Below are 18,241 nucleotides of genomic sequence, written 5' to 3' on the forward strand. Positions count from 1 at the left end.
GAATTATACGCAAAACTGTTAAGAAATTAACGTAAAAGTAAAAGCGGTAAACAAATATCAGTGGAAATTTAATTAAAGCGTAATATGTAAAAAGGAAAAAATTAAAAAGAAAAAAAAAAGGATGACAAAGTAAAGCAAAAAGGGGATGAACAAATGAAGAATACAATTACGTAAAGCGGTGATAAAGTAAAATGGTGGAGAATCAATTTGGTGAAAAACGGAATATGTGCAAAAAGCACAGCTCTCACTGCTATGCCTGCTGCTGAATAATTTCCGCCAACTCCCCTTGCGTCTTAACATCAGTACAACTGCATTTATAGACGACTTCCCCCTTGGATATAACGTATATAAAATCACAACACGACAGGGTACTAGCATCATGAGCAATAATTAAGACGGTAATATTTTTAAAATAATTTTTGATGATATACTCAAATGATTTAATATCACTTGAGAAAAAGTTATTCAATTTATTATTATCTAAACATAAATTTAAAACAGGCATTTCATCAATTAACACTAATTTGTACTTGTGCCTGTTTAGGAAAATTCGAACTAAGGATAAGTAACGTATACAATCATCTGATAAGGAAATGAAGTTATCTGGATTGGCAATATTTTGATCTTTATTTTTTTTCTTGATATTCATCTTTATCATATTCATCATTTTCATCTTCATGTTCATTTTTGTGTTCACTTTTTTATTTTTTAGTTCATTAATTACATTTGTTTTTTTTCCTTCTGCCGGTGTTTCTCCTTTTTTCTTCTTTTTCTGTTTATGTATATACTTATCCAAGTCATTGTATGTCAAGTTTATTCCTATTAATTTAAAAGCATCTACAATATCGTCATCCGAAAAATTCTGATAAGGATCAATAAACGTCCTTATATTCCAATGTAAAAAGAAAAAGGATGATTGAGGTAACACACCAATAATGTTTTTCCTTTCTTCTAAGCTAAAGGATCTTATATTTCTTCCTTCAATTGTTATATTTCCTCTAGTTGTTGGTATTAAACCTAGGATAGATAAAATGGTTGTACTTTTACCTGCACCTGATTTACCTACTATTCCTATTTTTTGATACTTAAGAGCATATATATTAATATTTCGTAAACAAGACTTTTCATCAGCATAGTAGTACATATTCCTCGTTCTGTCAATATAAATTTTTTTTTTGTAACTTACAAAAACATTTTCAAAATGAATTCCGTATTTCTTTTTAGACTCGTCTTCAGTAACTATATAAGAAACCATCGTCGTCTCTTCATTAGGAGAAATTGACGACAATTCTCTTGTAGACACAGAGGAGTCGTTTACTTTTCCACTACAGCTACTACTATTCCTTTGTTTCTTTCCATTCACTTGGATTTTACCGCCACTACCACCACCACTGCTACTACTACTGCTACTACCCTTTGTCGTTGTAATAGAGTTACTAAAATTTGCTTCTACCTCATGGTCCTTATCATCGAAGAAAACCTTTTCCTTAATCATTTTAGAGCATTCTTCTAATCTCTGTGTACTACACATTTCCTTTTCAACATGGGTATAATCATATATTAATCCCTTTATTATAAAACCAAGACTGCATGAAAAGGTGATACAGTAACCAATGGTACTCGCGTTCTTTTCATTTGACATATTACTACTCATGGTGCTACTGTTCATTGTACTGCTATTCATCGTGCTGTTATTCATCATATTATCATTTAACATGGTACTGTTCTGGGTACTATCAGCGTTCATCATGACAGTATCCATTCCATTGCTAAAATTATTATTAGTAGCAAGTGAAAAAAACAAATATGGGTATACAATATAAAAGGAGGTCAAAAGTAATACAATCAGTTGAACGTATAGAGATGCCCAAATAGTAAGAGACCATTTAAATAAACAGAAATTCCTAAAGGCATATATGCGGTCTTCATATGATTTTAAGAAATAGCTATTTTTTTTATATATATTGATTATATCTTTACCTAGTAAGGTATTACTATAAATAGTACAAAGAGGTGAATGTGAACATAAATACCCTCTCTGCGCTTCTTTACAACCACTTGAATATTTTTTGAAAACATAATAATAAATTATTAACATGACAAAGGGAAAAACAAAAACAGTATGTTTAACTAAATAATTTAACAAACATACAGTAAACAAAAAACGAAAAAAGGTATAACAAGTTTTATAAAATCTTTTAATTATTCCATTATCTAATACATTAATATCTGTAATAAATCTATTTATTATATTTCCTAAATTGTTATTATAAAATGCATGTATTGGTGCATATAAAATACTATATAACACTTCTGTATGAACTTTTTTAGCTGATGATACAATACCATGTGCTATTAACATAAAAGAAGTTAATGTTGTTACTAAAGATACGGATGGTAATAATGCAAAATATTTCAAATACATAAATTGTTGTTTTAATATTTCTGCATCGTTTTCATCTCCACTTCTCAACAAGGTACTAGCTAAAAACAGTAATACATTTTTTATCTCATCCAAAAATATTGATAAAAACATAAAAACAATAATTACTATTATTAATGATTTTCCTAATTTGTTAAAATACCATGTAAATGTATCTAATTTTATGTTTCCCTTGAATCGTCCTTCATCTTCATTTTCATTCCTGTCAATATTATTCTCATCATATATGTAATAATAATTTTTTAATTGTGCCTGTAGAAATGTGCACACATTTTTAAATTCATGTTCATATATCTCTTCATTCTTATCAAATGATTTATTAAAATCTGTTTCTTTCTTCACTAAAATTTCCGTATAATTATTAATCATACTATTCTTCTTACTAAGGTTACTACTAACTGGGTTGCCCACTTTTTTTAACTCCAATTCGTTATCTATGTAATTCTGTGAAATGGTCGAGTATCCCCTCGTGTAATTTCCCAAATCGCTGTTTGTTGGCTCAATTTTAAATGAATAAATCGTCTTAAACTGTTTTAATACCATAAATTTTTTATATTTCACATTACTTTTGCTTATAATCAGCTTTCCCTTTGCATTTGCTTCTTTTTCATTAAATAAAAAATCCATGTCTTTTAACAAAACTTCTTTTTTTTTTTTTTTTTCGAGCTTTTTTTTCTTTTTCGAAATTTTTTCCCCTTCTGAACTGTTCAGGTCTTTTTCAATTTTTATATCATTTTTTTTCATATAATCAAACACGTCCCCCAAATATTGTAATGAATTGTTCCCTAATTTGTACACATCAACTTTATATTGAAGATCACTAATGATGTCATCTATTAAAAAACTATTCCATATATTTTCGTTCATTGTTAATAAAAAACCGCAGTTTTTCTTAAAATGTTCTATTTCCTTCTTATCACAAAATAAATTATAAAATATGTCTTTCGCATTACACGGATCTAAGGCACTAAAAACATCATCAAATAAGTACAGATAGGACATGTTATGCTCCTTTAAACAGGTGCCCACAGATTCATCAACAAAAATGGGGATTTCCTCCCCATTCCCCTCCTCTTCTTCCTTTTCTCCATTAGCAAAATTTTCCTTTTTACTCTTATCTTTTCCAGTTTGAACGGTGCAATCAAAATTTTGCGCACCTCCGTATATACCATTATTGTTGAGAGTTCCGTTTGTAGTATTGCAGCTATAATTTGTTGATAAATCTGTATCATGATGTTTTTCCCTGCATTCATTATTCTCTTTATTATTTGTGTTATCGGTATGATATATATTACTGGTAGTATTAAATGCATCTATCCGCTCTGTAGTTCCATCATCGACATGTATTGAATTAAGTTTAGAATGATCCTTTTCAAAATTTACTTTGTTCCGTTGTAATTTTCGATCATAACTTTTCCTCTTTTCATGTTCAATAAATAAATCATTCATATGTATATAATGATGATACAAAGCCCTTGCTAAACATATTCTTGCCTTCTGTCCTTTACTTAAACTATGTTCATCATTGACATATCTCATATCTTTCTTCTTAAATGAAAGTATATCATGTAACAACTTACTCTGTACTACTGTTTTATAATAAATAGATGGTATGTACCTATTACCAAATGTAATCATCGATCTTACTGTCCCTACTGATACCCAATGAAATTGTGGTACATACAAAACTGGCATATCATATAAAAAATTTTTCACATAATAACCTCCTTCTGAAATCTTAAATTTTCCTAAAATTGAATTAAAAAATAATGTTTTACCTGAACCAACATTACCTATAATTATTGCTATTGTATTGTTTTTTAATGTTAGATTTATGTTTTTCAACGAGTTACTCTTTCCCATGTTGCGGCTTATTCTACTCGGATCAAAGCTGCAATTCTGAAGTTTTATAATGATACTGCTGTCTGTTTCTTCTGCTGATGTTCCTGCCGATTCTCCTCCGTGTACTTTCCCCTCGTGTTCACTTCTAATCCTTTCATTACTGTATTTCTTTTCCCCATTTCCTGTGCTACCCCGATGGTTCCTTTCTAAATAGGTTATCGATGCGTTTTTACTTAAACAATGAGCATTCGGGATCAAACCGTAACTACTGTGCTTTGAACTAATTATCGCTTCTTCATCTTGCACCAGGGGACCCACAGTTTTCTGCCTTTCTGGGAAAAATAGAAATTTTAAAAAATTTGTTAAATTTTTTTTTTTATATTGCATGTTCATATTTTTCCTGAACTGTTCATAATTTTTCCCTTTCCCATTTTTTGAAAAATTCTGAACAAACAAATTGTAGCTGCTAATTGTGTTCTCAGCATTGTTACGGTTGTCACTGTGGTAGTTACTGCTACCGCTACCTCTGTTCAAGGGACACTTCGAATAGTGCAAAACCTCGCCCGCATGCATATAATGATGAATGTACCTATTTATACGCCCAATGTTTATGGATCCTTCCAGTAAATTATTAATTATAGTAGGCATGTTAGACATACCAGAAATCAAGGATTTATAAAGAAAAAGAGGAGTAATTATAGAACTAACATTAATTGGTTTACTACTGTTTAATTCACCTCTTATAAAAAAAAAAAATATAGCTACTTCAACAGCATTAAAAGAAACGGTATTAATGTAATTACTTAACGAGTTCAGGTAAACTCGAATTTTGCAAAACTTCATCTCTTTTATTCTGTAATAGTTAATATAATCAAAAGCAATAGATTCCCAATTGAAAATTTTCATTAATTTATATTCTTTCAAAACATGATGCATGTTACTGATTCGCATATCTCTATATTTCAAATATTTTCGTTTAAATAAACTAGATGAAAATTGAAAGATAAACATTAAACTATACAAAAACACTATTAAAAGAATGCCATGTATCACTGATTCACCACCCATTCGATGATAAAACATATAAAAGGATATAGAAAACTTAATTAACATGTTTGTTACATCTACTGCAGAGCTTACATAGTATATTAAAAAAGGCGTATCCACAAACATTATATTGTAAATATTTATATCACATGCATCATTTTCATTTTTCTCTTCTTCCAATGATTCATCCGCTTCTTTTCTGTAATCATACTCAGTAGTAATATGTCCACTATCTTCCTCTGACCAATCCTTGTTACTATTTCTCTTGTTTGAGTTCATATTATCTCTATTTAAGTATCTACTATTCCCATTTTCAATACAATTATTACTATTTATATTATTACTTGAGCTTCTTTCCCTATATGACAAGTATTGTTTATATTCCTTTTCAAACTTGGCACTTTCATCTTCACTTCCACTATAAACATTTAAAGTAATATCAAAATTACTACCTCTTTTCTTCTCACTTGCGTCACTCACTTCGTCGGTTCGTGCTTGTCTGGAAAAATTGCTCTCGCTAACACTATAGGCGTATTTATTATATGTATCACCCCTTTTAATTTCTATCGTGTAGTCGTCTTCTCCTTTTTCCTTTGCATCATCTTCTGCAAAAATGGCATGCTCTCCTGTTGCTATACCTGCTTCTGCTTCTGCTTCTGCTTCTGCATCTTTTTCTCTTACATTTTTATGTTCAACCTGTTTGCTAAATTTTGAACTGCATATATCGACACCACCGTATTCTACGCGAGATATGTACTCACTAGTGGCTATCTGGTCCTTAATGTATACATCTTTTTTGTCCAAACTACGACGACTTGCATTAGGTTTGTAGTCTATATGGTTATCACTGTCAATGCTATAACGAAATAACGAATTAGTAATAGAGTTCGTATATCTACCAAGATTAATTTTGTATAAAAAATACATTATCGTTATCTCCATATTTATTTTCCATCTATAATCGCAGAAGGTTAACATAGCATCAAAAAAAAGATCTAAACCAATTACTAATATTACAATGAAACCAAAGAGTATATTTGAATATCTTTGTATAACTGGTAATGATAGTGTCTTATGCCCTTTTATTATTAATATATAATTTTCTATACATAGTGCAACAAAAATTAAAAATATATTATGCAGAATATGAAAAAAAGCAATACATATCAGTGGCACTTTAAATGTTTCTATCAAGGATAAAGTAATTCCTCGGTGCTGGAAAACTTTTTCTTCCTCTTCGTCTACTTCTACTGCTGCTTCTACTTCTACTTTCACTCCTTTTTTCTTTTTCCTTATGTTTTTCGTCCCACCTGTGTTTGATTCATCATCATGTTTGTATAAACAACTGTGTGGTCTATCCTTTGTAACAAGGAACCTATTAGACAAGCTATTTTTTTTTTTTTTTTTTTTTTTTGGAATTTTCCTTTTTTTAAATTCTCTGTTAATCTGTAGGTATAATATTCTATAGCTGTATTTTCATCTATTTTTGGTAATTTAAAATCTTCATTTTTCTTAATATCCTTTAGTAAATTCCTCACCCAACTAAACGTAACAAAGTGAAACCAAGATATGTTTTTTATAAGACTTCCTTGACTCAATCCATTGTATCCCTTCCCTTTTTTCCAGCTCATGGTTACGATGTGTGTCTAGCTGCTTTGGACAGCTCTGTATCTGTCACTACTCTCCTATGCAGTCTGCTATGTGGTTTACTTTTTTCCAATTTGCTTGCCAATATGTTTGCTTATTTTCTCTCAATACGTTTCCTTATTTTCTACCACACTGTTTTCCTATTTTCTGCTAATTTGTTGATAATTATTTTTCTTCTCACTTTTACTATACACGTATTACCCTCTACGATGTGTATAATTTTCCTCTCATGAAATAAAAGGGGCAATATTTACAATTCTGTAAAATAATGTCTATTCGTTTTATATGTACATGCATATATGTATAAATAGCGAAGTAGGCCCTGACAGTTTCATTATTCTTCAAATGGGTACAAAATGGGGGCGTACAAGTACAAGATATAGGATATGAACACGGTTATATATATATATATATATACATATATAAATATAATATACGTATGCACATATACGGGTGTATACACATATTACCTGCACACGTACAGGCGGCAAGCCATGTAGCACATTTATTAAAATAAAAGGGTCAAAAAAAAAAAAAAAAAAATTAAAATTAAAAAACTAAAATTAAAAAGTATAGATTAAAATGTATAGATTAAAATGTACAGATAAAAATGTACAGATAAAAATGTATAGATTAAAATGTATAGATTAAAATGTATAGATTAAAATGTACAGATAAAAATGTATAGATTAAAATGTATAGATTAAAATGTATAGATTAAAAAATGAAGATTAAAATACACGGCTTAAAACGCACAGATTAAAAAACAAAAATTAAAAATTAATAAAATCTTAAAAAGCCTGTGCAAAACATGGTTCAACAGAAAATGCAAATGAAAATTAAAATAAGAAAAAAAAAAAAAAAAATGTCGATAAGTTCATAAAAACCAAAAATTATCGAAATAATCAAAAGATTTATGTCATTCAAAACATACACAAACAATTTGTGCTATTAATAAAATATGCAAAATTTGAGCTATTCATAGAATAAACAAAATGTGTGCTATTAATAAAAGTTGTACACTCTATAAAAATAAAAGCAATACGCAGATGTGTAACCCGCCAGTACCTATATATATGCATACACACTTAGATACATACTTAGATACGTGCATTAATACATGCATACCTAGATATGTACATTAATACATACATACACACATACCATCGTATTATTATGCGAGCATAATAACGGCAAAAATACAAGCCACATATATATATATGGCCTTTATTAACAAAGCTCTGAGAAAAAAAAAAAAATTAATTGGTAATATACTAAACAGCATTTATATTAATATAAAATATTATATACTCCTTAAAGGTTTGTCAACGTAATATGGGAATGTATATGTATACAACTGTACATAAGTGATATGTTTACACCGCAATATGTATATATTCCTGTGTATGTATATATAACACGACGTAAGAATACTGCTCTACAAATACACTACTTTGTAAATGTTTTATGTACATATATCAGCTCCATTTAATATGATGAATTTACATTACCCCTTTTTTTTTTTTTTTTTTTTTTTTTTTACAAATACATGTAAAGACACTATACAAATAAGGGAGTATATTTTCTCATTAATTTAATGCATAAAATCTCATATTAAAAAAAGGAAAAAAATAAAAAAATGAAAAAATAAAAAAATTGAAAAGAAAAAAACGAACATTTAAAACATTCTCTTTTAAAAGTACAATAACTCTTAAGCATAATGTGTACGTATGTGCATATATGTATATGTATATGTACTATGATGTTATGTATGTGTTTTATACAAACTTACGTAATATATGCATAAAGCAAAAAGTAAAAAGCAAAAAGTAAAAAGCAAAAAGTAAAAAGCAAAAAGTAAAAAGCAAAAAGTAAAAAGCAAAAAGTAAAAAGCAAAAAGTAAAAAGCAAAAATTAAAAAGCAAAAATTAAAAAGCAAAAATTAAAAAGCAAAAAGTAAATAATTAATGATCACTCAAGTGTGCTGCTTACTCACATTGTTTATGATTGTACTGGTTACATAAATAAAAAATTTAAAACAGGGGAAAAAAAATTTATAAATAATTAAATAATTATAAAAATACAGAGATAATGAAAAAATAGAAATATAGAATGCAATAAAGAGTAAAAAAAAAAAAAAAGAACATCTTACTATCAAGTTATTGTAACATCACTTCCTCTATACATTAATGTTTTTTGTTTTTTTTTTTTCCTCTTTTTTTCTCCTTTGTTTTTTTCTTTTCTTTTCTTATCAAATCTTATCTTATCTTTTTTTTTTTTTTTTTTTTTTTTTATTCAAAATCAAAAGTAAACATAATTATAGCATAATAACATCAATGAATGAAGGTATCATGTTTTCTAAAATAAAATAAGAAAATGGAATTGAAGCCATTTTTTATTAAAAATTACAAGGCAAAAAATACACATTTATTTATGGCGTAAAAGGGAGAAAATAATAGGGGGTACTACACTCAAGTACATGTAAGGATATATATACATATATACACAAATAATATATATATAATATTATTATATACATATATATATATATATATATATATATATATATATATATATATTATATATATATAATGTGTAATATATTTTTATTTATATTTGTTCAAAATTTTATTAAAAAACTTAAAATAATAAGGATAAGGGTCGAACAAGGGATTGAAAAAAAAAAAAAAAAAAAAAAAAAAAAGGAAATAAGAATGAATATTTTGAAGATTTTAAAAGTACATAGCTAGTAACTGTAAAGTTTATATAATATTTATGAAATTACATTTTATTATTTATACACCTATATAAAATTATTTAATTGTTACAATTATGAATATAAAAAAAAGAACTCTAATAAATAAAAAGGTAAAGGTACGTAAATAACACCAGTATTATTTATTACGTACTCCCACTTAAACGGTCTATTATTAATTGCAATTTTTTCTTACAAATGGATAAAAATATATATATATATATATATATATGTACTCATTACAGTTACGTAAAGAAACTCAGTGTTAGTTCCTTCGCTCCTGTGTAAAATTTTTTTTTTTTTTTTTTTTTTTAATATATGATAAATGGAATTAAAACTTTAAAAAGTTTAACGTACGTCAATTCATGGTAAATTTGTAATTGCTCTTTTCTGCGATTCCAATGAGTGTATTATTTTTTCTTTTATTTCTTTTTCTCTTGTACTAAATATAAAGCATTAAATAGGTGCAAATGTATATACATATATACATATATACATACATACATATATACATACATACATATATACATACATATATACATACATACATATATACATACATACATACATTCACATGTACTATATATAATATACATATGTATATATTTTTACATGTATATATTTTTACTTGTATATATTTTTACATGTATATATTTTTACTTGTATATATTTTTACATGTATATATTTTTACTTGTATATATTTTTACATGTATATATTTTTACATGTATATATTAACATGTATAGAAACGCGGATATAATAACTCCTATGGGATTGAGATGTTCCGTGCAAAATTAAGAAGATATTTATAGAGTATATATACAAATTGTGTAAATGTAATTTAGTAAGTATACATATATATATATATATATATATATATATATATATATATATCGTATATATTTGTACTTTATTGTATGCATGTATTTATATAACTAGGGATGGTGCTCCTGCACATGAGTAGGGAAGGATCAGGATGATATAAGTCAAGAGTACAAGTGCAAAAAGGCAATTTATTTTTTAAAATTCCACGACTAGTAACCTAGTAGAATTAAGAGAAAAAGAAAAAAAAAGAAATAAAAAAATAAAAGAAATAAAAGAAGTATATAAAAAAAAAAAAAAAAAGAAAAGAAAAGAAAAGAAAACAAGTTAATGGAAAAAATAAAATAAAATAAATCAAGTAAATAAAGAAAAAAAAGTCTGAAAAAGTACAATATATATTAATTAACATGTAAAGCTGGTCTATATTCTGCATAAACAGCAGCGCGGATCAAGTTTTTTTTTTTTTTTTTCGTACATATATAGTCCACACATACATATATATATATATATATATATATATATATATATATATAGATATGTATATATGTATATATAAATATATATTATATATATATATATATACATATACGTATATTAGTAGTATGCATGACCCGTCGTGCCAAGTAGGAGCGAATTAGCAGTACCATATTGGGATTTGCAAAATAAAAAAAAAGAAAAAAGAAATGTAAATATGCATATAAATTTACATATATTATTGCTATACATGTTTTTACCTTAATTTCGTGTTAAAGGTATAGGAAGGATAAATACTTGGTATAATTGAAGTTATTGTACTTAATTTTTTTTTTTCTTCATATATATATATATATATATATATATATATGTATGTGTGTGTGTATGTATGTATGTATGAGTTGTGCCACCCCCCTATTATAAATAAACACCAGCCTTTGTTAAAATTATTTTTGGCTTTGCGGAATTTTGGTTTTTCCAAATCCACATTTTTGAAGGTTTTTATTACTATGGGTAAAATAATCATAATGAAATAAAATCAGCAAAAGTGCTAGTTGCACCTATTTTTTTGATAGCGTTTGTGTGTGTACATGTTAGAGTGCATACATACGTACGTGCACTTACGTATGTATTTGTATACTGTTCGTTTTGTGCCTTATAAAATAACAAATGAAATGACCTATATATTGCACCCTTTTATTTACTCCTAATTCTATTTAAAAACAAAATACAAGTTGCTGCTAACATAAGGTTAGATTACAAATTGTAGAAAAATTGTTCCGCATATTAACATTTTTATTTATTTAAAAAGAAAAATTTATTTTTATTTTTGCTTTTACTTTTTTTTTTTTTTTTTTTCCAATTGTGCGAAGCTTACGAGGGGATCGCACTGAGAAGATATTTTCATACACGTTGAACGAAATTTCGGTCTTCACATATTTTTTGTATTCCTTTTTTTAATATATTTTTCTGCGCATTTTTGCTATACGTATAAGCTATTTTCTCTCCACAGGGTATTCACATTCAATTATTTAATTAATTATAAAATCAGTTAGTGTTATTTGCAGTACATGATTTTTTAATGTTGCACTTGTTTTTTACGATAATTATTTTTTAGCTATATTAGCACATTATTTCACCATTGAGCTTTATTTATTTAATTTTTTTACCTTAATTATAATGCGGAATGTACATATGATACGTAAATATTGTAGAACATATGTGTATGGGTAATGTGTCCGGAGGTAGATCGAAACATATGTATTTGTGCGGTTAATTATTTTTGCTTCACGTATTTTTGGGGCAACCTTTATGAAAAAAAGAGGAATCAGTAGTTAGGTACGAGTATTATATATACACGTTTGCATATATGATTGTATGTACAATAACTGTGCATATATATATGCACAAGTACATGTTTACACATTTCACCCGCTCCCCTATGTTACGTATGCATAACAGGATACTCTTCTTATTCGAAATTTCCCCTTAAACAATTGCAAAACGTCCATTTTAGAAAAAGGAAAAACACTCTACTGAGTTATAGAAAAAATCAATCACTTTTAGACACGAGGAGATACACACATACACACACGTATAATGTACATATGGTGTACGTATGTACGTGCGTTTACTTTACTTTTTTTTTTTTTTTTTCCCCTCCCCCCCTTATGCTATGTAAACATAAAAATTGCTAAATACACACACATATATAATCGTATGGAATGCTGGATAGGAAAGACAAAAAAAAAAAGAAAAAAAAAAAAAATTGAAAATAGTACAAAATGGAATAAAAACAAATGAAAAAAAAAAAAAAAAAATGGTAACAATACAAAGGATTAAAGGTCAACATACGTAAGTATATAACTTGCGTTATGTTAATGTGTCCTTTGTTTTTATATAAAAGTTTGACGCAGGAATGTGAAGGTCTGCATCATTTGTAAAGTTTTTCATTGAGTGAGGAAATTTAAATTTAAGAGGGTTCCTCAGTTTAATAGAGTTTTTGTTCGTATGTTATTTTGTTTCATCATGCTTCGTTTCGTCTTGCTCTTTTTTATTTTGCTTTTTTTCGTCTTGTTCTTTTTTATTTTGCTTTTTTTCGTCTTGTTCTTTTTTATTTTGCTTTTTTTCGTCTTGTTCTTTTTTATTTTGCTTTGTTTCATCATGCTTTGTTTCGTCTTGCTCTTTTTTATTTTGCTTTATTTTCTTCTCATTTCTTATTTCAATAACACATTATTTTACATACATCATGGGAAAAAATAATAAATAAAAAGAAAAAAAAAAAAGAAAAAATACAAAATTCAACTAGTGCACAATTTTATATAAAACGAATGGGTGATAACATGTACACAACTACGTAAATATGTACACATTTGTACATATAAATTTTTGTGTTTATGTATATGTAAATGTGTATATATACTTATTACACATATGTACTCATAATTACACAAATACATAAAAATATACATTGGTATACACACGTACACGTGTACACACATGCATGGCAATACTGCTAAATGATGGCATAATATTCCTTTTTTATGATGCTATTTTTATCGTAGTTTATTCGCTTCGTTTTGTTCGCTGTGCTAATGTGATAATTCAAATTTACAAAATTAAAAATTGTTTTATAGGTTTGGTGTTTTTAATTTTTTTACCATTTTACCATTTTACCATTTTGCCATTTTGCCATTTTGCCAATTTATCAATTTTGCCATTTTGCCAATTTACCAATTTACCAATTTTGCGTATTTACCATTTTTACGTATTTACCATTTTTACGTATTTACCATTTTTACGTATTTACCATTTTTACGTATTTACCATTTTTACGTTTTTACCATTTTAACGTTTTTTATCTTTACAATTTATATTTTATTTTTTATTATGTTTTATTTTTTTTTCCATTTTACCCTTTTTATCTTATTTTTTATAATTATAACTGCAATAAAATACATACACACGTAAATACGAACATACATAAATATGTACGCATAAACGTAAATACATAGTACATCCCGTTCGTCCATTTTTTGCCCATAAGGTTTTCCTTTTACTTTCCGTAAAAAAAGGAAAAAACAAAATTAATGAAATGTGAATGTACAAAAAAAAAAAAAAAAAAAAAAAAAAGAAAGACTAAAAAGTGGACAAAAAAAAAAAAAAAAAAAAAGAGCGAAATGGCAAGTGAAATAATAATCAAAAGAAGAAATAAAAAAGTGTAATGAATATACACACCAAGTGAAACTGCAGTGATTAAAAAGGAAGTCTACCACTTAAATGGAAATGCGAGTGGGACTGAATGCTAAAAATAGGAAATTTTCTATATATACTTTATTCCATTTTTCTATATTTTTCCAAAATAAGCGAAAAAATAGGAAAGCGGAATAGCTGCAAAGTAATTAAAAAAAAATATATACAATACAGTGCAAACAGTATAATACAGCATAATATAGTATAAACAGTATATTACAGTATAAACAGTATAAACAGTATATAATAGTACATAATAGTATATAATAGTGTATACAGTATAAACAGTATAAACAGTATATACAGTATATACAGTATATACAGTATATACAGTATATAATAGTACATAATAGTATACACTAACAAAAGAGCAGTGTAGCCATGTAGCAAAAGATGCTAACTCTGCCATACTGTATAAAACACTGCCGTATGCACAAAATTTTTCGTTTCATCCTATAAATCTGCACGATACACACCACGTACTGCATATAGTGTCTATAATGTTACACACCAAATTTTTAGCAAATATTTAGCAAATATTTATCATATTTTTTTAGAAGAGGCGTGTTCGAAGTTTAGCTATTTCGAATTTACTTCCTCTTCTGAAATTATCATCACCTATGTATTAATGTATTATGTTGTATTATATTATATATTACTTTATCCCATCTTTTTTTTTTTTCTAAGTATAGTTAATTTGGAACTACACTACTGCAACCATTTTACTTTATTTCCCGCAGTGAAATCCTTATTGTTTCACCTCGCAGTTAGATAGCCCTCCACAGTTTTAAGCAAAGGAGAAAGGAAAAGGGAAAAGGGAACAGGGAAAAGAAAAACTGAAAAGCTTTCACTCCTTCATCCTTTATTCATTATCCTTTATCTTTGCTGCTTGGCACTGGCTCCTTGTTAACAACTAAAATGTGCTATCACAGCTAAGCTGCGGCATAAACATAAGATATAATTTATCGGGGCATTTTTTTCCTTTTTTTTTTCTTGAAAAACGACAAACATTATGAACGTGCAGAACAATCTTATGATTCTTGTGTACCTTTTATTCCCATTTCTACTGTTAACTGAGGATATATATTGTTTTCTAAAAGATGTTAATATAAAATACGCTTCGGTAAATGATAAAAAAAATAAAAGTAATACAAATGATGGATTTTCTTCTTTTGGACTCTATGGGAAGAATAACAAAGATGATGAAAATAAGTCAACAGGTGGGATGTTTCAGTCTTTATTTAGTTCAATAAAAAATATATTATATAATGAAGATAAGATTAAAAAAGATTTAAAACTAATTAATGATAATGTAAAAGAAATGAAAGAAGGATTTGTAAAAAGTTCGATAGATATAGCTAAGCAAGCAACTAATATAAAAGAGGATATAACAAAGAATACCACTTATTGGAGTAATCTTATTAAGAATACCATCAGTGAAGAATTAGGTCAAATTGATCGTATTAGCAAAGAGCAATTAAATAAATTAAGGGGAACTCCTCAACACAAAATGCTTTTTTCTACGCCTTTTCAATTTTCTTCTAATGAACAGAAGGGGAACAAAAAGGTTATAGGTAAGGACAGTAGTGATGCATCTTCTATTATGTCCTCCGTTGATGCTAAAGCTACTGCTGCTAATGTGGGAGCAGCTTTTCCTTATTTTTCTAACAGTGATAATAAGAATGAGGAAAAGAAAGGTATGTTTAAATATCTCTACAGTAAAGGTACAAATGAGGGAAAAAAGAACGAGATGAAATATGAAGACCAAGGGGATGAAGCAAAAAAAGGGAACAGAATGAACCCATTTAGTTTTTTTACCAATGCTGATAAAAAGGGAAATGCATCTGAAAGTTTTATTAAAGAAGATAAAAGTCAATTACATGCTTTCTTTGGTATGAAAGAAAATGAAAAGAATGATGGTAAGAGAATTAAGGTTGACACATCTAATAAGGAGGATAAGACGTGGTCGTTCACAAACTACTTTAGTCATATGGGAGAACAGGATCATTTGGAAAAAAAGGAGGGCGGAAAGGGCAGCAAGGACAATGATAGTAGTACAGGTAGAAGTATTCAACAGGAAGAGGAAGAGGCAAAGGGGTTCTCACTTAACTTCTTTTCAAAGAGGAGTGGGAATGCTGAGGGGAACTCCGAACAAGGGAAGGGTAGTAACAATAATGGAGGAAGTAATGTAAGTAGCGTTCCGTGGTTCTCCTTTACACATAAAAAACAAGGTGAAGGGGAAAAGGACAAATCTCAACAATATATAAAGATACACCAAGAGGAAACGAAAAAGAAGGATGATACAATGAATAATCAAAACGAAGGAGATGGAAAAGGAATAGAAAAATCTTTCTCCCTCTTTAATTTATTGAAGGGGAAAGAAAAAAAGAAAGATATGAATAGTGACAATGTGGAAACTGATAATGCAAATTTGGAAAAAAGTTATAGCACTGATGATGGAAGGAAAAAAGAAAAGAAATCTTTATTCAATCTGTATGGTACCTTTGGTCATAATGATTTTGCATTAAATGATGAAAATAAAAAATGGAATTACTCGAACAGTGAATCTAACACAAAAATGAAAATAGACTATTCAAATGATAATCTAATGAATAAAGTAAAGAATTACTATAAGGAAAATAAAAATGTCGATGATGTAAAATTTCTTTCTCTTTTAAATACAGAACACCAATTTGACGAGAATGTTGATTGCTATCCGTTAGTTGCTTTTAAAGGATGTTTAAGTAATTGCTTTAAAACCATCTCGAATGACAAAGGAGAAGAAGAACAACATGATTTTAAAAAAAAACCCCTTTCAGTTAATGACTACAAACATTTGGAAAAATGCATTTACAAATGTAAAAACTCTAGCCTCGACAATGTGAGTGGTGGTTGTGTTCAGAAGGATGGACAGGTGCTAAACAAGAAACCGAATTATAAACAGTACATGCATAACTTTGAAAAGGATAATGTAAAGTTTGACAAACATCCCTCCGCTTTCCATGATTTCACATTGAAGGATAAGTACAGCGCTGGTACAAGTGGCAGTACAAGCGGAAGTACAAGTGGCAGTACAAGCGGAAGTACAAGCGGAAGTACAAGCGGCAGTACAAGCGGAAGTACAAGCGGCAGTACAAGCGGCAGTACAGGAAGTGATAGTGCCAATAACGTTCGTGATGAAAAGCATGTGGGTGATATCACAGCGGAGCTGAAGAAGAGAAATTTCGTTGATATCATATTTATGAAGGATGGGAAAAAGGAAAAGACGAATTATGATTCTGCAAATATAATGCCAGGAGAAAATTTAAGTGCAAAACTTTTTGATATAGGTTCAAATTATAAACAAAATAATTCCATGTTAGACAAGGACAACATAAACAATAGTCATCTTTTACAGAATTCTTTTAATTTATTTAAAACATTAACAACTCAAAATGATGATACGTCTAACTCAACAAGTTCAACAAGTGGAGGCATCTTAAAAAGTCAAGGCAACATCACTAAGGGTACAGTAGACGCAGATCATACTATCAATACTACTACTACTACAAGTACAAATAGTGAAGAAGAAAAGGAGGAGGAGGATGATGATGATGATGACAGTTCAAATCATTATAGTTATGCTTCAACTAGCTTTTTCCTATTTTTATTGTTCATTACCTTTTTTGTCTACCTATCAGCCTTCACTAATATAATTAATCAGTACTACGTTTCATTTAAAGAAAAAATTTGCTTATATTTAAATGGAAATTACAAAGCTACCTTCAATCATATTTATGGTGAACCATCAGAAGCATTTTTACCCAAAAGTGTACATACCCCTTACAACATAAACAGTGCACAAGATAATTATTACCACTCCTTCCAAGAAAACAATTTAGACCTCGCATGACGACTTGGACGATTGCACGTTGAAGTATGTTCATACGTGTGGGGGCATGTCCACACGTGCTGTTCCTT

At 28.1% G+C, this 18,241-nt stretch overlaps 2 protein-coding genes across 2 annotated transcripts; one reads left to right on the forward strand and one right to left on the reverse strand.

Moving 5' to 3' along the window:
* Positions 1-250: 250 nt before the first annotated feature.
* Positions 251-6,963, reverse strand: MRP2 (ABC transporter C family member 2, putative; the record flags this gene model as incomplete). The annotated part of the gene is given in 2 exon segments (XM_029008215.1): positions 251-6,736; positions 6,751-6,963. The coding sequence occupies 2 exon segments, from the start codon at positions 6,961-6,963 to the stop codon at positions 251-253; spliced, it is 6,699 nt and encodes a 2,232-aa protein (XP_028864527.1).
* Positions 6,964-15,293: 8,330 nt separating this feature from the next.
* On the forward strand, positions 15,294-18,173 carry PmUG01_14063500 (conserved Plasmodium protein, unknown function; the record flags this gene model as incomplete). Its single annotated transcript, XM_029008216.1, has 1 exon — positions 15,294-18,173. One exon carries the CDS (start codon positions 15,294-15,296, stop codon positions 18,171-18,173), a length of 2,880 nt encoding a protein of 959 aa, XP_028864528.1.
* Positions 18,174-18,241: the final 68 nt, after the last annotated feature.

The sequence above is a fragment of the Plasmodium malariae genome (assembly GCF_900090045.1).
Source record: "Plasmodium malariae genome assembly, chromosome: 14".
Taxonomy (NCBI): Eukaryota; Apicomplexa; class Aconoidasida; order Haemosporida; family Plasmodiidae; genus Plasmodium; species Plasmodium malariae.